Below are 23,139 nucleotides of genomic sequence, written 5' to 3' on the forward strand. Positions count from 1 at the left end.
TGTATGTGTACATGTACTTGTAGGAAGTGATGCTGTGTTCCTCCTGGGGTAGTTTCTCACATTGCTGCACAGGGTGTGGTCAACTGCAAGCAGAAGAGGATTAAAAACTTCCTTTTTAGAAAGCTAGTGGAGGAGTAGGACTTTATGTTTCTTTACTATAAATTTTAGAGGCAAGTTTTTTAAAAATTCTTTTCCTTAAAAATTGATAGAGAAAAACAGATACTCCTTTTGTCTATTACCAACAATGTAGAAAGTTTCACAAGTGTAATGTTAAAGCTAATATTTCTGATAGGAGCACTAGGTTGTACCTCATGTAGATGAACAAGCAGCTACATAAAAATTGCCCATTTAGAAAGTTCTCTCTGTTTCAGACATAAGAAAATAATTATGATCTGATTAGTGTTATAATGTACTGGGTCATCCTTTTTTCAGTGTATCCACTGTAAAATTTCCTATACTCTCAGCATTTTTCTTATTATGAGTAAGTTTGCAGCAGCACTTCTTTATGTAATCCTAGAAAAGACTTTGTAGAACAAATCTGAGTTTTGAAAGTGTCTAAAGAGTCAAGGAAATACTCCAAAAAATAGTGAATTTTTTTTTTAATATCCTATACTTTATTAGTAATCATTCAGTGCTGGGAGTTTTCAGGCAGGTATTTAATTTTGTGACTATTTGGATGGATTTATATGTCTGCCTTCATTGTTAGTTTGGAAACCTGGATTTTTAACTGCTGGGTACTTTAAGGTTACGTTAGAATTTTGACCCTGCTTGGGAGCAGCTCAGTTCAGTTTGTCTTTGTAATGCGTTTTGGTTTTGTTGATTCTGTTTAGGTCTAAAGATGATGATTGTGTTCTGGGAATGGACTGCAGTATTGACTTCCAGTTCAATGAAACACAGCCCAAAGTTTTAAAAATAAGTTCTGAATGGGAGTAATTTAGTAATGCCTGCTCTTGGTGTTGAAGAATCAGAAACCTTTTGGTATAAAATTCAGAAGATGAGGAAGTTACTAAATGTAATTACGTTTCCCTTGGAAAAGGATAGGCTGAGCGAAGCAGTCACTTTCTCCTTGGTATGGGAATCATTGCTTTTCTCCAACCTAACAAAAGTTACTTCTTTCAGGTATCTCCAAGATGGAGTTGCATCTCTTTGTACAGGTTTCCTAGTCTGTGCGTGTGTCAGCTTGATTTGTGCGAGGAACCGAGCTCAGCTCTTTCTTCAGAGATGCACCTTTTTCTCAGGACATGAAGGCACAATACACAGACTTTACAAAGACTGAAATTACTGAAATGTAATTGGACTTCAAATTTTTGAGCTTTTTTTAACCTCTATGGTATTTCTAGTTGTTTTTATAAAGACTCATCTTTTAAGCCTTACTTATTTGAAAATCTGTTAAAAAATAATAGCTAGATCTAGTGCAATTTAGAATTAATGTGAATAATCCATTGTGATGAAATCAATAATAAATGAAGCAGCAAACGGAGAAAAGATGAAGTTGTGGTCCTTGTTCTTGCCTACTGAAATGTACCTATTAGCAGGAAGTCGTACAAATTGTAATTTCCAAGTACCATGTTCCTGTGGACTCCTGAATGCCACCTGGTTTTGATGTGCTGGTCTTACATTTCGGTTACAGATGTTACGTAGAACGGTGTGGAGGAAGTGGTGCCCTTGTGTGGCTTTCCAACCTTGTAGCATTGGGGTCAGGGCTGTAACTTGCCAGTGACCTGGGATATGGGACAGGAGGACCCATTGCAGGTCACAGAGAATGCCAGACTGGGTGTGGGGAACGGTTAATATGCTGGAGGGCAGGGTTGTGTCGAGAGGGACACTGACAAGCTGGAGGAACGCACTGAAGGGAACCCTGTCAAGTTCAGCAAAGACAAATGTAAAATCCTGCCTTTGGGGTTGAGACTGGGAGAGGCTGGGAGTGACTGACTGGGGAGCGGCTCTGCAGAGGCGGACTGGGCATCCTGGGGGAGAGGAGGTTGTACGTGTTTCAGCAGTGCACCCTTGTGATGGTGGAGGCTGGTTTTGTACTGGGCGGTAATGGTGTCTGGTTTTGGGTGCCCCATACAAACAAAACTGGTGACAAGCTGGAGAGGTGAGGGGAGGACTGCTGAGATGCTAAGGGAACTGGCACATACAGTGTATGAGGAGAAGTTAAATGACCTCAATTTCCACACACACACACACCCCCACCGCCCGCAGGAGCCCAGTGGTGGATCTTATTGCAGTCTTTCCCTGCCTAAAGGGTGGTTATAGAAAAAATGAAGCCAGGCTATGCTGAGAGGCTCACAGTTTGAGGACGCTTACAGAATCATAGATTGGTTTGGGTTGGAAGGGACCTTGAAGGTCATCACAGTCCGATCCCCCTGCCATGGGCAGGGACACCTTCTGCTAGACCAGGGGGCTCAAAGCCCCATGCAACCTGGCCTTGTTGATGAGCAGCTGTAGCAAGTTGCAGCTAAGAAATTATACCTGGACAAATGAGAACCTCTTCACTGTTAAGTGGCTAATTGCAGTAATGAATTGCCCACCTGGGTTCTTGGAAGGCTTCAGAATTTAATTACACAACGCCCTGATCAACCTGGTCTAACTTGGAAGTTAGCCCTGTTTTGAGCAGGAGATTGGGCTAGAGATCTTCAGAGGTCTCTTCCAAACTCAGTTTCTCTGTGGTTCTATCTGAATAATGTGAAAAAACAGTTTTTGTTTGACTTTTAAAATACGGTTGAATCAAAAGTGGGCCTGGAAATGTGCACTGCAGTATTTTACTTGTGACTTAAGCTTCAAAGTGTGCGTATCTTCTGTCAGAAGTATAAATAAATTTATTGGCTGTGAGGATCATTTTTACTAGATTGATGGGGAAAGACCATAAGTAGGTAGGTAAGAGGAACTGGAAGAGGGATTAGTTTCAAGTCTCCCTTCCGTGGGAGGGAGGACATTGCTAGAGGTACAGTGATTTCCATGGTTTTTTGTTAGTTCACTGATCAAGATAGGGGAGGAGAAGGAAATACGAGTGGCAGCATCTTGGCCTACTGTACTGTCAAAGAAAACTAAGTTGCAGAAGGTCTGTTTAGTGGTCCAGGTGTTGTTAATTACCTCAGTTTCTCACTGAGGTGAATTACACTGTTGCCCATGCTTGTGTTAAAAGTACCTGAAGTCCAGAATTGACAGAAGCCATCTCCCAGATGCTGACTCAGTTCTTTTTTGTGGGTCTTACCTTTTTACTGTAAAAAGTTGAAGCTCTATCAGTGAATCAACAAGAGTGTTTGAAAAATCTCACCTTGCTATTCTTTTAGATCTGTTTAAAATATAAGAGGATCCTTCAGTTAACTGGTTTTCAGTGTCATAGTCCATGTAAAAGAATTGAACTATGCAGTTGTAACTGCTATGACTTAGGAGGTTGTTAGTGCCGAACCCCTATAATCTATTCGAATGTAGAATCTGGAGGTGCTGATAAAAGAACAGTAGGACGGCAGATTCTGTCCAATTTCTGTCCTGGTTCCTAAAAGACAATTAAAACTGAATAATTCAAAGGGCACTGAGGCACTGAGTGTTACAGCAGGGTTTATGTCAAGGGAGGAAATTGAATTCCTACTTCTGTGTTTTGACTCCCCAGATGGAGACAGGACGGAATTCCTTGTTTTCAATGAGGTGGTGTTTTCGTATAGGCAGAATTACAAGTGTATAAATAGCTTTTCCCTGCAGTACAAACAGAACTGCTGAGAGGAGGTGAGAAAATATTAGAAGTACAGATATGACAAAACTGGACTTTGCATTTTCCACCAGACACTTACCTGGCACCCGACAAAGTTGCTGAACTCTTTAGAGGTAGTCCCTAGATCGGTACCTCTCCGTTTTGCTGGGAGCTGTAGAGACAGTAAGAGTTTTCTAGTGAATAGTTCGAAATGCGTTGATGCTTCTTGTCTGTTTCCCAATAGTCAACCCAGAATGAACTTTTAAAAAGAGACTAATTGGGATCATGAGTTGCATTTTGGTTGTGAGACGTGCTGCAGTTCCCTAGATCACACGCTGTCTGTCCTCCTGTGTGATGCTCTGTAGAAAGCACAATGCAAGTACACATCATAATCAACAAACACACAAAATTATTGAAGTGTGGATACTGTGAATAGCTGTTTGAAATACATAAGATACAATACTGGCACATCAGCAAAATTGTGCTGTTTGTTTTCATCACTGAGATACCTAACACACTTTTCATCATATGTAAACGTTTGTTTTTAGGAATCTGTTGGATCAGTGTTGGTGGCTCTGTGCGATTTCCTACTCCAAATGGCATCACCCCAGAAACGAAGAATGGTAGTTGAGTAGATGAGGTGTAGAGTGGCAGCTTGCAAAACTACTCTTTTTTCTTTCGTTTTTTTCCTATTTTAAGTGGGTTGTATACGTGAGTTTCTTCTATAGCAACCGTCCTGTGGTAGCACATCGTGAAACTATTGTAAACACTTTAAACAGTGAGTAAAATAAAATTCAGCTTGTTGTAGACTAAATGTTTGATCAGCTCTCTCCCTCTGGGTGTGCTGTGGTTTTTGTTTAGTTCATTGTATAACTAAAGAATAAGCGAAAAACAACTTGATTCTAATCAAACTCGAACATGTTTCTTACTTTGATTTTGGAAGTAGACATAATATATTTGCATTAAAGCAGTTTATTCAGAAAATCTGTTATTATACACTCTTTTATGCTTTTTGGATGAATTCCAGCTATAAAAAGTGTGCTTCTATTAAAAAAACCCCTCCGTTTACAAATACGAATCAATTGACAGATGTGGTCTTTTGATAATATTCAGGTGTTTGCATGTTCCAACCAGACAGTGATTTGTAAGTATATTGTGTCTCCATTAATAACACAATCCTTGCAAGCTCAGCGTGTGAAATGTTGTAAACTGTAACAGTAACACCTTTAGGTTTTAATACAGTTCCTGACTGTAAGTTCCAAGTTTATCTGGCACGTGTATAACCTATACAGTACCTTTGATGAGTCAAAGCTCCTGGTTTTGGGGATGTCTTCTGTTTTTTTTCCAAACTTGAGTGACATTTCAGAGTACCATGTCTCTGCTATAATTTGAAGTCTGTGCTTTAGTCTTATCCGAGTAAGCTGCACTTACTTTTTTTGCAAAAAGATGCCCACAGGGCTGAGAATGCCTTAAGGTAGTGCAATATTGTAATAAGGGACATGTTTTAATATGCGTACTTACATGGAATATTGGAGGAATTGTCGAGGATGCATTATATGTGTTTCCGTATTTCTGGTACTTGTGTTGAAGTTGTGAAGATCTACCTCCTCCCCATCCTTACCCCACCCCTGCACTGTAGGACTCTGGTTGCTCATGATTATGTACTGGTGTTTTTTTACTAGGTAATAAGAAATCTAACCAGTGAACGAGCATCTAAAGCTGTGTCCGGTTGTTCCCATGTTTTTCTTAAGTAGAAATAAGTTTTGTCTGAAAAGCATGAAGTTAAATTTGCGGATACGGAATAGCCTTATAAAGTACATAGAGCAGGTGACTAAAATTTAAACCTGTCTCTATCTCTATGTCAAACAGATGTTGTTCACTTTCTCACAGGGATTTTTATTTAGTCTTTAGCAAAAAGGATGCCTTTGGCTACCCTCTTTGCATACACTTGAGGAGTAGTGTTGTCAGCATTATTGCTGATGAACTGAAATGCTTAGAAAAAATTTTTATTAGCAAAACAGCTGGGACCTCTTTCAGTTGTCACTAAAACAATATAAGTAAAAAATACTTCCTACTGGAAAAAGCAAAGAAATTAGTTGTTACTGAAGATATTTTTAAAAAACCCTCCAAAAACCACCTAACCCAGAAACTGGTCCATTTAACTTTCTTGCTGAAATACATGTGCAGGTTTTTGGCATAGATTCTGTTCCTAATTTAGTACATTGAGCATGTTTCAGAAATAGGTCGTCTGTTAAATTCGGACATGGTCCATACCGAGAAGTAAGACTTGAGAGAAAAGGAAGGTCATTGTTGATTCTTTCTCTTTTTCCTGGTTCTTGGGTGTGGACTGTAGGAAAAAAGAATCACTGCGGTGTGTGTGGCAAGAAACAGTGAAAATCAAATGCTGCCTTTGCTCTATAAACATCCTTAGATTAATTTTAAGAAATAAAAACCAAAACACGTGAGAGTCGGTGTTTTTAAGGCTACTCCACAGCTGAGTGTTCCTTCCAATTCTTACATCACTTTTATGTGTAACATACTTTTCCTGAAAAATGATCATTTTTGTTTACCATCTGTATCTTGCATTCATAGCTATGTTTCTTTGGCCTGTTCTGGCATGCTGTTGTTTCCTTTCTTTATAAAACTAGATCTACCTAGAATCACTTAAAAAAAAAAAAAAAAAAATCTTTTTTCTAAGGTTTGTTTCTGGGTATTATGTCGTTGGAAATTTCTTTTCATCATGTGGAAGAGGTGTGTAAATACAATTGTGGGCTTGGTGCCAAGTATAGTCTAACAGCTTAGGAAAGAGGAGATAGTAAAGTTATGTGAACTGTATTTTTATGGATGCTTTTGTTGAGAGAAAATTAAGTTCCTTGTTTGCTCAATCTGTTTATTTACTGAGACATTATAAATAGCCTGTTCTGTGTATTGGATTAACTTCTAAATGCTATATACAGAGATGTAGAAAGAAAATACTCAAAGGTGCATGCTTTGTATTTTACTTTCCAAATTTTTAAACAATTGCACATTGTTAATTTGTCAATGAGTCTTTAAATTTGGGCATGCAATCTTTGGTAATGCACAAAAACGGGCAATTTATTGAAATCAGCTCATATATTCAGCTCTGAAAAAAGATGTTTGAATGTAGTACTACAACAGCAATATCCTCTAAATGGTCAGAATTAGGATTGATATGTGTTTAATAAGTATTTGAAGAGAAAAAGAAACCAAATATTTTTGTTAGGCCAGTCTGTGAAACTGAGTAGACATCAAATTTGCCAGCGTTTATGCTCTTGATTAGTTTTGATATCATGGACCTACTTGCTTATTTGCCAAAGCTGCTCTTTGGCATTATAAAATAATAGCCTTTTGTCTTCAAAATAGTACTTCTTTTAGGGATGCTTGCAAGATCAGGATGAGCCTCAAGAAGTTTAGAGACAACACATAAACTGCCCTTGTTACAAAGAATTGCGTTTGCTTGTATTTCTTTCCAAATTTTAAAATTGCTCACTTGGGGATCTCTTTCTGGTCACATTGCTCTTTCTGTATGATCTGTGAAACGAAGGTGGTTGCAGGTAATTACATCAGATACTGTATCTTTTCATTTTTAAATAAGATTAGGTGATACATACAAGTGATGCAGAAAGTCTTACATTCTGTAAATAAGTGGCTTATATATTTGTTTTTTATTTTTCAGCTGTACTTTCAGGTTTCCCAGCACAAACATCAAGATAACATTCACAGCTCTGTCCAATGAAAAGAGAGAAAAACAGGAGGCCCCGGAGTCCCCAGTGAAGCCTGTGCAACCGCAGATCTCTCCCTTAACAATAAACATTCCAGACAACATGGCTCACCTGATCAGCCCTCTCCCTTCTCCCACAGGAACTATCAGGTATTTAAACCCTGCGGATTGGATATAGGGCAATGTATGGTTACAGACTGGAGACAACTTTCTCATTCGTTTTAAGTGTTGTGCTTTTGTGGTGAAAGTTTAATTGAAGCTCGGGTTTACCTGCCTTGGACGAAACCACCATTCTGCTAACTAATAAGACAGGTGCATGAACAGCCTTTAATATTCAAATTTAATACATTAAATGTGTAACAGTTTGCTCAGGAGCCTGGCATTCTTAGAACAGCAAAGGAGCATATCTTTTTTTCTTGCGTTCCAGATGATTCAGATTGCTTTTTACTCTTGCATGCCTGTGGCAACACTTTAAATGAGATAAGTCTAAATCATACCATTTTTAAGCATTCGGATAGTCACTGTCCCCCTGAAGTTTATCTTCAACGTTTTTTGGTTATCATTAGTGTGGAAATATCTCCTTACCCCAGAAGATTTGTTATTGATTTGTCATTGCTGGAAGTAAACAGACATTTTACTTAAAATGTGGTGTAAGATGCAGAGTTTAGTGTAGGGAAGTCTTCTGCGGGGGAGGTTAATCTGTGTGTTTTACTTGCGCTAGTTAATTCAGTAACTGTAGCCACTGTCTGACTTGGTATTTGGGGCCAAACTCAATTAAACGTAAGCGAGCTGTCTTCACAAACAGGTAAAACTAGTTTAGATACAATTTTTAAGATTTGTGGAAAGTTCAGGAGCACAAATTTCATTTAAAGGCACTGAAAGTTGTGTTTCAAAGTCACATACAGGCTTTTGAAAGTTTTTTTTCTTCCCCTCTTCAGTCCTGTATCTTCACTTGACTGAAGGACTGTTAATCCTCGATTTTTAAAAATGTAGACCTTGTTAATGAAATTTGAATGTAAGGATAATTGACTTCTTTCATGCTTGCCAAGATCTTGATCTCAGTATTGTGGTGTTTAATGAGATCTATATAAATGGTGGAAGTAGAGGGAAAAGAGATCTAGACTTGACTGTATAACAGGTTTGCTTTCTTATTAAAATTCAGGGAAAACATATCTTGCCCAAGAAATGAAAGAAGAGCTCATAAATATTTCAGATAATATCACATATCTCACCGCAGTCTTTGCCTCACTATGAATTTTTGTAATTCTCTTCAGGGCTTGCATGCACCTGTTGAATATAGTTTATTACACAAAAGACAAAAAAGACGACAGTTTTTAGTCTATTTTGAGAGCAACGCTTGACAGTTTCTTTTCAAATCATCCTGTTTTGTAGAAGACTTGTAAACTTGCTTTGATTATACCATATGTGTCGCTTTGTCAATATATGCTAAAGTGAGCACAGTAGAGGGATGTTGTCAGTTGATATGTAAAAACATAGAACAGCAGTGACCTATATTTAAAAACATAAATTAGTTACACGTTTTGGCTCTAATCAAAGATTCTTCCATACAACACTTAAAAAATCCAATCTCCCTTGTATAGTATATCGCTAGTAGCAAATTGTTGGTGGATTTCTTGTGATGTGAAACTTGAAGAATATTTTTTTTATAAATATTGCCCAGTCTACAATGCCTGCCTTGTTTCTGTACATAAAAAGAGAGGCAGCAACAATCTTGAGAGGCCAGGCAGACACACAAAACTTGGCAGATGTAAATTTATTAAAGCTTTATTGTATTAATCTAAATAACATTCTTTAGCTTTATTTGTTACTCGATAATTTGAACTGCAGATTCAAGTTAGGCTAAAGATTGTCTTTGGAGATAAGGCCGGTTCTAGGGGCACAGCAGGCTTTGTCATTCTAATTTTTAGTTAACTTTTTTGGAATTTCTGAGGACTCTGCTGCAGTCAGTCACACTATGAACTGCTGAGAAGTATACGTCCTTGTAGAGAACTGACAAAATTTTTTGGGGGAAGGGGGCAGACATCACCCACTGACCGTCTCTTTCCTGTTGGCTAAATGGAAATTGTAGAAGAAAACTGGCTTTGTGCAGCCGTGGTTCCTGTGGACTGTGCAAGGCAGGGGGACAACCGTCAGAAAGATGTTACAGTGAAATTGTGTGTGATTTTATCTGTGTTTTTCTGTGATGGATAGCAAAATGTGAGGTATCAACAGCCACTTCTTGCATTTGTTAGGCACTATCGTTTGCTTTGTAGCAGTGCATCTGCTCTGTTGGCCTGACACTGCATTGGATTAGATGATTGAGTGCTGATGCATCCCATTTATAGATAAATTTATGATTCTTACATATATGTGTGTAGGCATGTGCGCATACCTATAAACACTTAAAATAATGTTTGTTTAGATTTAAATGAGAATCAAAACTTTTTTCACTCACTGCTCACTATATTTTCTCAAATGTGCAAAAAGCAGTTGATATTTTTTGAGCAGACTGAACACAAGCATAAGGCAGAAATTTCGTGTAAGATGTATTTCTTCTTTTAAGTGAGCGTCTTAAAATTTGTGGTTGCTTACATAGTTAAAGTGGACTTTTCTGTTGGTAAATCTTACACAAATACAATACAACCTAATAAATCAGTTAATCCTTTTTCCTTTGAGGAGGAAAGCCTGAGCTTCATTTGACAGGTTTCTTCCTGCAGTGATTTTAATTCCCATGGAGGAGTTAGAAAGGCTTGAAAGATGGGATTTATAATGGAAATACTGACAGACCCTGAACTGCAGTCTAGAAGCTCTGGTAGCGGCCTTTTCTGCAGTAAGAGCTTTTTGACTAGACGTAATGTGGTGATATACTGTATAACAAAATAGTAGGATCTTCTTTTTATGTTCTACAGTGCTGCAAATTCCTGCCCATCTAGCCCCCGTGGTGCAGGCTCTTCAGGGTACAAAATGAGTCGTGTAATACCGTCTGACCTACATTTAATGGCTGACAATTCACAGTCAGAAAATGACAAGGAAGCATCAGGTGGAGATAGCCCAAAGGTAAACATGGTTTGAAATCAAACCCATAAATTACATCTTAAGTGAATGTAAGACTTCTGAAATTTTGTTTGCTAAAGTGTATGTGCTAAGTCATAATGTAACATTACAGACTTTAAAAACAATTTGTAGGATTTTGTGATTAGATGTGAGATTTATTTTGACCTCTCTTCCCTTTGGGGAAGCGTCTGTATGTATTTTTAGTTATATTTCTGTTCATAGGCTGTTGACAATTCTTTACTGTTGTTTCTCCGAATTTTTAATGTTATCTTAAAATCTGCTAATCAGAAAAGCAAAATTGTCTTAGTTTTTTTTCTGCTTCAAGGTTTTGTCGTCCAAAAGTGTCTTAAGTTAATTGTGTTTTGTAACTTTTAATTTAGAAAGGGCTGTGTGTATCTTTAAAGTTTGCTGATGCAGACTTTTCTTTTTCTTGTACAGGACGACTCTAAGCCACCTTACTCCTATGCACAGTTAATAGTACAAGCAATTACAATGGCACCTGATAAGCAGCTTACACTAAATGGAATTTATACGCACATAACTAAAAATTATCCATACTACAGGACAGCAGACAAGGGCTGGCAGGTAAATTTGATTTCTGGAATGCTTTTTTTTTTAGGTGTGAGTAATACTGGCAGCTATAAATGGTTGTGAGAAGTCAATTGGTGAGCCTAACAGCCCTGCATAAATAGAATTTGTCAAATGAGCGTGGTATCTTTTTCCAGATTGTAAGTTCTCCAACAAAGTAGGCAATTTACATTATTCTGTATTTGAAACATTGCTTTATTCATGGAATAGTATTCTCTAAGCCTCTAGGAGGGATACATACAGACATTGGGAGAAGAGAAGTACAATTGGCACTGTGTATTTAAATATACACATGCTATCTAGAAGTGTAGTTGTGTTCTGTAACTTACAACTGTGTAAACATCTGTATTGTTATATTGAGATAAAATTAAGACAGTAGATGTTACAAGTTCAGTTTTATTTCAGAACTATGATCTTGACCATGCAAATATGGTGAAGGAACAAGTGTGTGTTATCTGTCATTATCTTGCACTATTATGTGTCCTCTTTTATTTGTGCAACATAGTATATTTATGAAATTAGTCATTTCTGTACCGAGTTAGACCAAACCCTTCAATTCTATAGAATTGATTTCTGCTTTCTTCTCATTTTTAAAGACCAGAGCCTCAGCAGTTGCCAGGATGACTAACCGAGTGTGAATCAGTCTGGCATAGTCTCTCCAGATACGCATAAGGGGTCAATGCCTTTGCTGCTGTTTTTAGTTTCAGCAAAGGACAGAGGAGCACAATTAGCAGGACTGGCCAGTTTGCCCGTGTAACATTCAGACTGCACTGTCGAGCACGGAGTATCAGTTTCACTGTGTTGCTGCTTAGCACAGCCATGATCTGCAACAGAGGCATGCCCTGAAGTTATTTTCAGGGAAGTAGAATTTGGAGAGACTGGGGGAGGGGAAAAGTAAGGCAATGTTAATACTCTACTTGTGGTACAAGTAGAATACTAAAGAACATGTGCCTTCTCAGTAGAGGAATAGATTTTTAAATATTAATCACATACTTGTCATAGGGCCTATATGAAAGTTGAATTGCTGTTAAAGGAATTCCAAGGTTAGTGGGGAATGTGACTGTTCCTAACTTTTTGCTATGGTTTGTCTAGTAAAGGGCTTAGCTGTTGTTGTGGCTGGGAAGTCTCTAAGAATTTTGTTTCCCTTTCACACATGAGCGGTGCAGAATCCTGGCTGCAGTCGTACTAACAGATCTGTTCTAGCAACAAGATTCTGTTTATAAAATGTTGGTGGGCTTTTTGCTTCCTATTCTGAAATACCTTGAATATCTGTGTGTGTAATGCTTCTTTATGCAAGCATCGTGGAACCAAACATGCGCATGCATTGTAATGCGTGGTTAAAGAATTCTGCCTTAGAACAGTGTGTGTATTTAGATGTATAATGCTTCACAAAACCAAGGTGGTAGACACAGCAGACATAGTATGTTCTGGAGTAATTAATTGGCACCTATTCATAAAAAAAAAATTAGAAAAGCTGAAAATTAGATGCTATTCAGTCACTGGTCATATAAGGCACTGCTGTAAGACGAACAGGTGTAACTCATGTATGAATAGCTCTGCTCGCTTTATCCATCAGGTGTTAGATTACAGTTAGGATGACTTATATGATAGATGTTTTATATACTATTTGAGGCTATAGATGTGCATATTATTCAAAAGATAGAGTACATACATGTGTATAGTATCCAAATCCTATACCTTAATAAGTAGTGTTGAGGTATTCATATCCTTTATTATATAAGAGTCTCATTTTGTTGAGGACTGGAAGACTACTCTTTGTGAACGTATTTTAGCAGGTACTTTTGGATCTACTCTTTTATTCTAGCATATGGAGAAATAAATACAATTTATAAACATGTTCTTGGCATCTTCCTAGTTCTGTTTCAATTTTTGGCAGGAAAAACCATTTCTGGTTTCATCAGTTTGCATTTAAGAAACCATACATGGTTATAATTGTTTTAAGTTTTCCAAACTTACCATCAAGGTCGTGAACTCAGACATTGGAGCAGGATTTGCATTTGATTTTGCAAATTTTAAAAAGTTTTTGTTAGCATAAAGCTTTTTCTCCGTTTTTCCCCTCTTCCCTGACAAGTGTTCCAGTATGTATGTTTATTTTCTTCTTGTTTGGTGATAATATTTGGAGAGATTTTGGGTTTATATCTTAAAAAAAGAGAGGGACATTTGCAAAGCCAAGCGTAGATACATCCACTTCCGGGTGTTAGCAGTTTTCTGTATCTCTCTGATTGAAGACTTATGTGTGTTATAGCAAAGTGAGGATAAAGGAGTGTGCAAATGAGAGTGCAGTAATGAAGATCTTGCTGAAGAGCTGTTTTAGGACCTACTGCCATTTGTTGTTTTTCTAGACACACTAAATCCTTGGCTCCTTTGTTGAGACAGACTGGACTGTGGATGAACTTCCAACAATCTAGCTGCATTTGGAATTTGTGTAATTTAACCTTTTCTTTCTGTATTGTAGAAGAGTAACAGGATTACCATATAAGATCAGAATCAGTATATGCTATATTTTACTGGCCTTCCTAGGATGAACTGACATTTTCTTTGACACCTGGGGAAGGGTGGTATATGAAGACTGATAATTTTTCTTTTTTTTTTTTTTTTTTTTTTTGACACTGCATTAAGCACAAGTATTTGTAGTGTGCTAACAGTTTGTTGCAATCACCGTGTTTCTCATTACAGAATTAAATGGGTTTCCTGTTATTGCCGCATTAACATACTGTTTTTTTAATTGTTGGGAAAGATCTGAAAAAATGCAAGAGTCCTTTCAGGTGTATGGCACTGCCTTTGTAGTGCTCCAAGTTCTGTTGAATTAAGGAATTTAAGAGCTGAACCCCGAGTCTCCTATAGCACAAACTGCTGCAGTAGGCAACATTCTGACTTGGAAAAGTTACATGAATTCTACATATTTTTTTATGTTCCATAGAATTCAATACGTCACAATCTCTCTCTGAATCGTTATTTCATCAAAGTACCACGTTCCCAGGAAGAACCAGGCAAAGGCTCATTCTGGAGGATAGACCCTGCCTCTGAAAGCAAATTAATAGAGCAGGCTTTTAGGAAAAGGCGGCCTAGGGGAGTACCTTGCTTTAGAACCCCTCTGGGACCACTCTCTTCTAGGTAAGGAAAAACAGATGAACAAAGACTATGGCTGTTGTTTAATCTTCAGGCTGATACAGACTTGATAGTTTTGGATACAGTCACAAGTTCAGTAATTTAATTTCATCCCAACTCAGTGTTTGAATTCTGTATGATTTACTAGGAGGCTGCCACATACCACTAGGCTTGTTTTTATTGCTTGTTTTTAGTGTTTAAAGAACTGACTCAGTTTGCATAATTAACTATCAGATTGTTAATGTAAGCAAGCCTTGCTGTATATTTGGGGTTTTATTGCAGAATTATACTTTTAATTTCTAACTGCCATCTACTGCATTTTAAAACTGTTTGCAAAGAAAATTATTGAATACCAGCTATGATGTTATTGAACTTAGAGATGACAATTATGCATTTAGCTTGATAATGTTCAAGCACAATTCATGATGGGGAAATCCGGGGGTTTAAATTATTCCCGCTGTAAAGTTATGGCCTTTCTGCTGGTGCCGATCCTGTATTACTTGCCCTGTAAGCTGAGATTTGCTCATCATTCTTCTCCACCAGAAGAAATGTTTATGTTTCACAGATTGTTTAGAGAGGCTCCCTGAGAAGGCGTCCAGCCACCACTTCTCCCTTAATTATACCTGAAGTTTACTTTAAATTCTGTTCCTGTATAACAGAAGCTCTATAAGATCACCAGAACTGCTTTGGGTGGTAACTGTCCTTGCCAGCAGGCAGAGGTGCCCTCCTGTGGGCAGCGTGTGTTATGGTCTCTTTAGAGGAAGGCCACTGTCTTTGCAGTACAGAAGTTAAAACACACCAGCTGCTGCTTTCATTTTTAAATACAGAAGTGCCCCAGCTTCACCTAATCACTCTGGAGTGTTGTCCGCGCACTCCAGTGGAGTCCAGACCCCCGAGAGTCTGTCCAGGGAAGGATCTCCAGTCCCGATGGAACCTGAGCCTAGTGCTATCCAGCCAAAACTAGCGGTAATACAAGAAGCGCGATTTGCACAGAGTGCCCCAGGTGAGGAATCCTGCAATGAGCATTTGGGGGTTGGAGGTGGGAGAGGGCTAATATATAAATATTACCAAGACTTCACATGTACACCAAAAACCCAGTAAATATTTAACCCTTTTAACATTTATAGCAAATCTTTGATAAACACGTAGACATGCCACGCACATTCTGTTTGCGTGCGTGCGGACTGTTATCTGTGTGCTGTTCCAGCACCCTTGATCACTGCGTTACTGAGCAGAGGTGGTGCTGCTGTTCTGTATAGGACTGTACTGTCTTGTAACAGTTGTCACTTCCTTTCAAAATATATTCTTTCTGGTTTAGAAAAAAACCCCAGAACTTCAGGTTACATGGGGTACAGAAATAAGCAAATGTCCTGCATGCAGCTGTGGTCGTGTCATCCTTTCAAAGGTGGGCATAAGAAGAATTGGAAGGATAAAGAGAGAGAGAGTAAATTTGCGTGATCAGAATTTTCCTATTTGGAAAAAAAAGGAAGAGCATAAGGCATGATGGGATAAGGGTGCATTTGCTTAATAACTTTAGCTTATACACTTTTGCCATCCATTTTCTTTGTGATTTTCTGCTACTACGGAAGTGCCAGTGACCGTTCTGTGGCAAAGGCAAGCAAGCAGAGACACCAGGTTTTCCCTAGGCTAGGAAGCTGAGAGTTTTGCCAATGGAGACATGTTCCACACAACACCTACAGCACATAGATGCTCCCCTCTATGGAAAGGAGTTTTACTAAAGGAGTATTACATATAGCTTTGATAGTATAGCTGCATTTGAGGGGAGTTGGGGGGCTTTTGCCCAAATGGTGTATGGATCTTACGGAGCTAATACAGAACTTGCCTTGAATAAGTGGCTTGAAATAGCCATCTGTCATAATCTTCGTTGTCCGGTTTTATCTTTTGGATCTTTCAGGCATTAGTGAAGGAGGTCGTTAATCCTCTGAGGCTTTAGTGTTAAGTTAAAAAGAACTGGCTTAAAAGAAATAATTAAAGTTGGCGTCTAATTTTTATCTCTTTCTTGGTAGGATCACCTCTATCTAGCCAACCAGTTTTAATTACTGTACAACGGCAGCTACCACAAACTATTAAACCTGTCACCTACACTGTTGCAACTCCTGTGACAACATCAACATCCCAGCAGCCTGTAGTTCAGACAGTGCATGTTGTCCACCAGATACCAGCTGTGTCTGTCACAAATGTGACTGGATTAGCACCAGCAAACACTTACACTGTAGCTGGACAGGCGGTAGTCACGCAAGCTGCGATGGTAACCCAGCCCAAGGTAGAACCTCAAGAGAATGGAGACCACAAGGAAGTAAAAGGTGAGAATCTGTGGGGTTAGTTGTTTTGCTAGCTCTTTTCTACAGGAGGAAACTTACTTCCAGATGAATGCTTGAAATGTTTGGCTGAAACTGAAGATTTTTGCATCACAATGTCTCAGATATGTCAGAGCGAGTAATAAAATGGTATACTTTTTCATTGATGGTTGATTGAGTGAAAACAAATGGTTCTTTAACACTTGCTTGTTTTTAACAATGTTTTATCTTCTGTTTTTCAGTTAAAGTGGAGCCTATACCTGCTATTAGTCATGCTACAATCGGAGCTGCTAGTCGTATCATTCAGACATCTCAGACCACACCCTTACAGACAGTTACTATAGTGCAACAGGCACCTCTAGGTCAACACCAGCTACCAATAAAAACTGTAACGCAGAACGGAACGCACATAGTACCTATCACCACTGCGATACAAGGACAGGGCAACGCTGGTACGTGTTGTGTCAAGATGTTCTGTTGTTTGTACGTGTTAAAACCTAAAAATGACCAGTTCTGAATTTTTTAATTGTGTTCTCGTGTCTTTTGTAGTTATACTGAAAACCACGTTCTAGAAAAGATTTAGATTACAGCCTTGTTAAGGGGTTGTTCCTCCCTGCTGTTAAGAACCAGTGTTTCTCTTCACTGATGATTACCTGAACAGCTATTTTTTCTCTTTGTGGTCATTATAGGGATGTATTTAGTGGTGACAACCTGTCTTCCCTCCTCATTAAACCCAGGATATTAACAAGTTTTAAAAGAAGTTCCTGTAAAACAGTGCCATCAAAATGGTAACTTCTCCCCAGATGATTTGTCAAGAGCTAACTAACAGGAAAACAAGACAGAACTTGTTTGTGGGTTGGCATTTTGAACTGTTACTTTTTATTCTGCTTTTATTGAACTTGTACTAAAAATGACAAAAATTCTGTAAGATTTTGAGATTCTTCTTGTCTGAAAACCATTTTTCCCCTCTCGGACTCAGTGCTCTGAGTGGGTAGCAGCACTTTTTCATAATTTTCGTATATTCACACTGGTTCACAGAACATTCAGTTTTGGTTTGCTTTGCAGGTGCGTACAGCTTGTTCATACAGTTTCACTTTGAGATGTTATCTGATGCTGAGATAATTCACTGGAAAGACTTCAGAGCAGAAATGCATGTAAATAAGTTGATATAACGATAGCCTAAAACTATTCCGTAAACATATTTTATGACAAAAGAAGCTATCTGCTTTGTTTCCTTTTTACTCTTTTTCCATTACTGACATTTATAGGTCATTGTTGTGTCTGCTTCCACTTCATTTCCAGCATAAGTAAAGCAAAAACAATCACTGTCAGATTTCATATGCACTTTTTTTTTTGTCAGAAGGGGAGTATGAATTGAGCCACGAGTCACATGAAATATACTGAAAAGTATATTTTAAGAAATGGATCTGAACATAGGAGTACAATTGTGGTGCTTCTCATGATTTCACTGTGTGTGATAGGGGTGCACTTACAGTGATGGGAGTTTTCACTCTGAGGTTCCTGGGCTTAAAATATCTCATGAGCTGTTCACTTTTTAAACAGCGAATGAGGTGTATTCCAGGTCCTGGTCTCTCTGTTACAGTAGCTCCTCAACCAGCAAGAAAGCAAGTAATTCTCAGGCAAAGCATCTAAAGGGGGAACTAGGCCTGCAGAAATACAGATCTGTTTGTATGTGTCTACGAATACGTCCGCGTTCACAGGCATACATCTACGTATGGCTGTGTTCACATGCATATGTGTGTGTATGTGTTTGTCTTTGAAGAAAGAAGATCTATGCAATCTGAAAGCTAAGAAATCCAGAGCAACTACTCTTCTTCTAACATTTTCTGTTTGTAGTAAGAAGGTGCTTTCAGATCTTACTCTCAACAAAACAGCTTGGCAGCACTTTTTACTACCTGTCAGTCTAACTGAAAGCTGTGAAGTCCAAAATAAGCTCAGGTCTCTTACTGCAGAAAAAAATCATGTAACTAGAGATTCTTTATTTTTATTTTAGTGTAGATTTCAGGCATCATTGTTCTTCTGTGTATTTCATGCTTCCACATATCAGTTGTGGCTGCAGCCGGCAAGTCTCTTTCTACTAAACAGACCCCAGAGTGAATAATGCAGTAACAGTCTTAATGCATGTTTGAAGAAGAGGGTTTTATGTAAGCAACAATAAATTTGCAGTAAGGCATTTTATTTAGAAGTAACTGTCTTTATGGCATCTATTCAGAAATTGGAATGGCTTTTCTAACAGAACGTGAACTGTTTGAGGACTGTTGAGATACAGGGACTATTTATTTTGAGATACAGGAATTATTTATTTTACAGTTGCAGTGAAGCTTTTTGCATCAGGTTAGTATTTTCTGAAGTATTTTTTCCACCAGTAAACACTAAGTTTGGTTACATGCAGAGGTGATATTCCAGGTATTCTCTAGGATAGCTTACCAAGAACAAATATAACAAGTTTAGCAAATACGAATTCCTTATGGACTTCATGTTTAATCTTCACTAGCAGGGAATGCTGTAGTAACGTCAGCAAAGTGGGGGTGCTGAAGACAGGGAGCTTTGTGTGTGGAAAAAGCAGGTGATAATGTTGGTAATGTTTAGATAAATGTTCACAGAATGCAATGAACATGTTGGTTTAATGAAGTCAGGGTTGATACTGAGAAACAGACTGCTAACAAGTAGAGGGAAGGAACCTCTGGATGGCTTGGGAGGTTTGAAGGACTGTACTCGCTCATTAACGGTGACTTGTACTATCTCTTCCATGGAATGAGAAAGATCAAAATCTTGTATGGGATGTTTGAACTATATACGCTTTTGTTGATCTAATTCAGTTGTGCACTTCAATCGAATACATCATTTCTTAATACTACTACTTGTTAAAGCACTGCCTTTTCTGTACATTGTGGGTCAATGCCTCATTATCTGTCAAAGAGGAATTGTTCCTTGAGTCGTCTGCATCTCATGGCTGGGTGAATTGCGTAGCTTTTCTTAAATAAGTTAGGGCCACAGGTGAATATGTCATGGCGCTGCTCTCCTTCTAGGCCAAGTAATGCATTCTGCAGTGATCTGGAGACACGGCCAGAACCTGCTGAAAAGGGATTTTGAATTCGCTTCCCAGTTCTGTCACAAACTACGGTGTAAATTGGCTTTAAGTCACTTAACTTTTCTCTGATTCAGCTCCCCATTGACAAAATGGAGATGCTTCCCTTCTCTCCCACCTTTGTCCAAATCTGCATGAGTTTTGAGTGATTTGAGAAAATGTCTTTCAGGTTTGTACAAAGATTAAACAATTGGAGCTGAATCTCAGCTGGGATCGCTAATACTCCCTGTAGTACAAATAAAAGAATTCATCAATTTCATGAAAATGGAAGTTTTCTTTCAGTATCATCTGTTTTGACAAGGATTAGGGTGCTGAAGTTCTTCTTATCTTTTCACAGCTGCTGCGAGTCCTTTGCATATGTTAGCAACCCATGCATCTGCATCGGCATCTCTTCCAACAAAGCGCCAGAACGGAGACCAGTCAGAACAGCAGGAACTCAAACGTATCAAAACAGAAGATGGAGAGAGCATAGTCATAGCTGTTAACGTGGACACCCCGTCTGTGGCAGTGAGTGATAAAGGCAGCCAGAACTAGAAACTTAGGGGAGTTTTCTTTTCTTTCTTTTTTTTAAAAATAAACTCCATGGTGCCAAAAGGAGACACTTAAACATAACACCTAAAATGTTGGAACATGTTCTCACGCAGTGGGGAAAGGGGCCCTGTGATCAGACTTCAACTTTCAGCACTGAAAACAAAACCAACACAGGTGGCCTTAAAACTTGGTAATTTAAAGTCAAACTGCAAAACATCTTGTTCCAGAGGCTGTGACCCCCGCTCCTCCCTGCCCCCTACTGAACTGTGTACACTGAGAAGTACAGTGTTGGGGAGGGCTGCAGCTTTAAAAAAATCTTTATCAGATTATTTTAAGGACTGAGTATCTCAGTGTAACGGCAGCATGATAAGCGCTTAGTGTGAACTGGTTTCAAACGATTGTATATCCTTAAAGGGAACAGAGGCAAGGAGCCATTTCCTACATCTTGGCAGCTAGCCTTTCATAATGACCTACCCGATGCAGTTGTTGGTAGATATGCAGTATTTTGTTGTTCACATGTGGAATTAGAAATTTTTGAGGTGTATTTTCATTTCTTTGCAAAATAATGGGGTCTTTGACATTTCAAATCACTCCATTTCTACTCCGGAAACTTTGGAATCACACAATACTTTTCATGTGAAATTTTGTTTGGTAAAAAACTGAATGTAGGGTTTTTTTAACCAACGGAATGATTTACTTTTGTCTGTCCTGTTAAAGTTCAGATAAAGCTACTTTATTACATCTGCAAATTTTCATATTTTAGCAGTTGCCTGATAAATTTAATCAAATTTTATTACCATGTGTAGTGATCAAATGCTTCTTTGGGCTTGCATGTAACTGATTAGAAATTACAATGTAAATGAGCCGTTAACTGACGTAAAGAACTGCTATGAATTTGACCAGAGCTGCACTTATCTGTTTCTCTTTCTGCTACCTTTTGCTGTTTGTTACTTTGTGTTGACTTTGACTGTCCCTGGCATATTTTTCCAGTCTAAAGTAAAACAAGAGTCTCGCTTAATATTGTGTATGTTTAAGATAACAGACTGTTCTTCATTTAGAAAGATAAAATTCTTTATCACAAGTCCTTTTAAAAAGAGAGTAAAATTATCTTGTCAGAGGTATATTCAATATTTTTAAGCTTAAACACCCATCAGTAGAAATTAATCTGACCAGTTTCTCCGTAACACTTTTGATGTCATACACTGACCTTTTGGGGTCTCCATTCAGAGCAGCTGTTGTGGTTTTCTAACAGTGGCTACCATATTATTATAATAATTTTGTTTTCAGTGTGTGTTCTGCAGTTGAACATTTTAAAATGTATTGGTAATTTCTCACTTTAATTGTGGTAATAGATTCCACTTTACATTTCAAAATTAAATTTAAACGTAAGGCTGCTGTTCAGTCTTTAATTCACAGTAATGTCTTATTTCCTCATGCGGTAAGGTGAGTGGAAGCTAGATAGTTGGCTTAATTTGAATCTGATTTTTGTCATTTGCTGTAATAATGATGCATTATTTATATTTCCTTTTCCACTATGAAAGGAAAAACTGTATTTTCATGATGGACTGAACAGTTTGGAGTGGTTCATTTAGGCAGCTTTTGGGAACTATTTACCTAAAGACCAAATACGAGAAATCTGTACAAGTTTTGTGTTCATCCACAAAATGGAACTGTTACAATGTCTCTGCAGATAATACATATTAAAAAAGTATGAAAAAAAAAACTCCACACAAGCTGAATTTATAACAGGCATTTTAAAAAAAAGCATAACCTGAAAAGAAACATTTCTGTAAAATTGCAACGTTTTCTTTAGAGGTTTTAAAAATAAAAAAAGTAAAGTTTTAACATACTTTTTTAAAGAAAAAAAAATCCAGTACTAGTAATTTAATTTGGTGTTGAATGAATTGACTAGAATGTGGTTTATTTTCAGAAGTGAGAATCTGTTCACAGCTAGGGCTAGGTGAATAATAGTGTATAAGATTTTTTTAAATAAAATTAAATTTTATTCAGCAAATTAAGTTGAAATTACTCAACAAGTGTGTTTGAAATACTGATGTATATTTTGGGGTGATTAATCCAATTTATGTTGGCAGCGCCAAAGGAAGCGGTATCAGCCCAAGCAGGCCAGGGTGATCCTTGCTGTCAGTTGATGGTAGGCAAGCTGTACGTGCTGTCCTCCTGGGCAGAAGGGAAGGCCAGGATACGGTCTGGGTCCCGACTCTGTGACGTGGTGCTGCTTCATACTTGTTGGTGCATGTGGAATTTGGCGCAAGAACGTGCCTGCGTTCAGAGGGATAAACCCTTCGGAAAAGCTGTGCTCTGTGAGAAAACTGCGTATGTTCCTACACAAAAATAACAGATGCTTGTCCGTACGTTTGGTGATGCTGAAGAATGCTCGTACGGGATAATCTCCAGTGCCTTTAACTAATGCAGACTTCTCCGTCTTATGTGTTAGGTCTTACTAAATTGAGTCATGGGGTTGTTGAAACAAAATTGTTCCCTGGTGTGTCTATGCATTTATGTGCTTCCCACTGTTAATACAGCAATGGTTACCGTGTAATAGCAAAGGCTGAAGGACACTCCTGTCACGCTGCTGCCTCTGAAGTGATGCTCGTGACCTTTCTTAAATTGGTCTTAAGTGCTGATCATCCTGGACTCCCACAGTCAATATGATCTTTCTTTTGCAAGTGGAAAATTCCTTCTGGTGATTCATGTACGTAGGGATCTGACCTCTCTTTAGGAATTGAAGTAACCTTCCCAGGTACCTCTTGTGTTTTATGATGCATGGTATTATTTCCTTTTGTGCTCCTCTAGGCTGCCTGTTCAGCATGCTTTCTGTTAAGAGTCAGCTTTTGCGCAATCGTTAAAGTTACTTTGAGAAAGACTCAGAATTCTAACATCCGGCAGCCCTAAGCGCGAGTCTGCTTCTAGTGACAGCAGTGTTCATCTCGGTGGCCGGCGTGTTCTGTCCCTT

At 38.3% G+C, this 23,139-nt stretch overlaps 1 protein-coding gene across 1 annotated transcript in view; it reads left to right on the plus strand.

Moving 5' to 3' along the window:
• FOXK2 (forkhead box K2) overlaps positions 1 to 22,163 on the plus strand; it is a 48,396-nt gene extending 26,233 nt beyond the window's left edge. Inside the window, exons 2-9 of the mRNA XM_075440865.1 lie at positions 7,392 to 7,586; positions 10,346 to 10,493; positions 10,929 to 11,075; positions 14,020 to 14,213; positions 15,035 to 15,210; positions 16,235 to 16,531; positions 16,768 to 16,977; positions 19,972 to 22,163. Of these exons, the coding sequence (XP_075296980.1) occupies positions 7,392 to 7,586; positions 10,346 to 10,493; positions 10,929 to 11,075; positions 14,020 to 14,213; positions 15,035 to 15,210; positions 16,235 to 16,531; positions 16,768 to 16,977; positions 19,972 to 20,168 (1,564 nt within the window). The 3' untranslated portion in view covers positions 20,169 to 22,163. The remainder of the gene's footprint in view (positions 1 to 7,391; positions 7,587 to 10,345; positions 10,494 to 10,928; positions 11,076 to 14,019; positions 14,214 to 15,034; positions 15,211 to 16,234; positions 16,532 to 16,767; positions 16,978 to 19,971) is intronic.
• The last annotated feature ends 976 nt before the right edge of the window (positions 22,164 to 23,139 follow it).

Source organism: Opisthocomus hoazin, chromosome 21 (genome assembly GCF_030867145.1).
Source record: "Opisthocomus hoazin isolate bOpiHoa1 chromosome 21, bOpiHoa1.hap1, whole genome shotgun sequence".
Lineage (NCBI taxonomy): Eukaryota > Metazoa > Chordata > Aves > Opisthocomiformes > Opisthocomidae > Opisthocomus > Opisthocomus hoazin.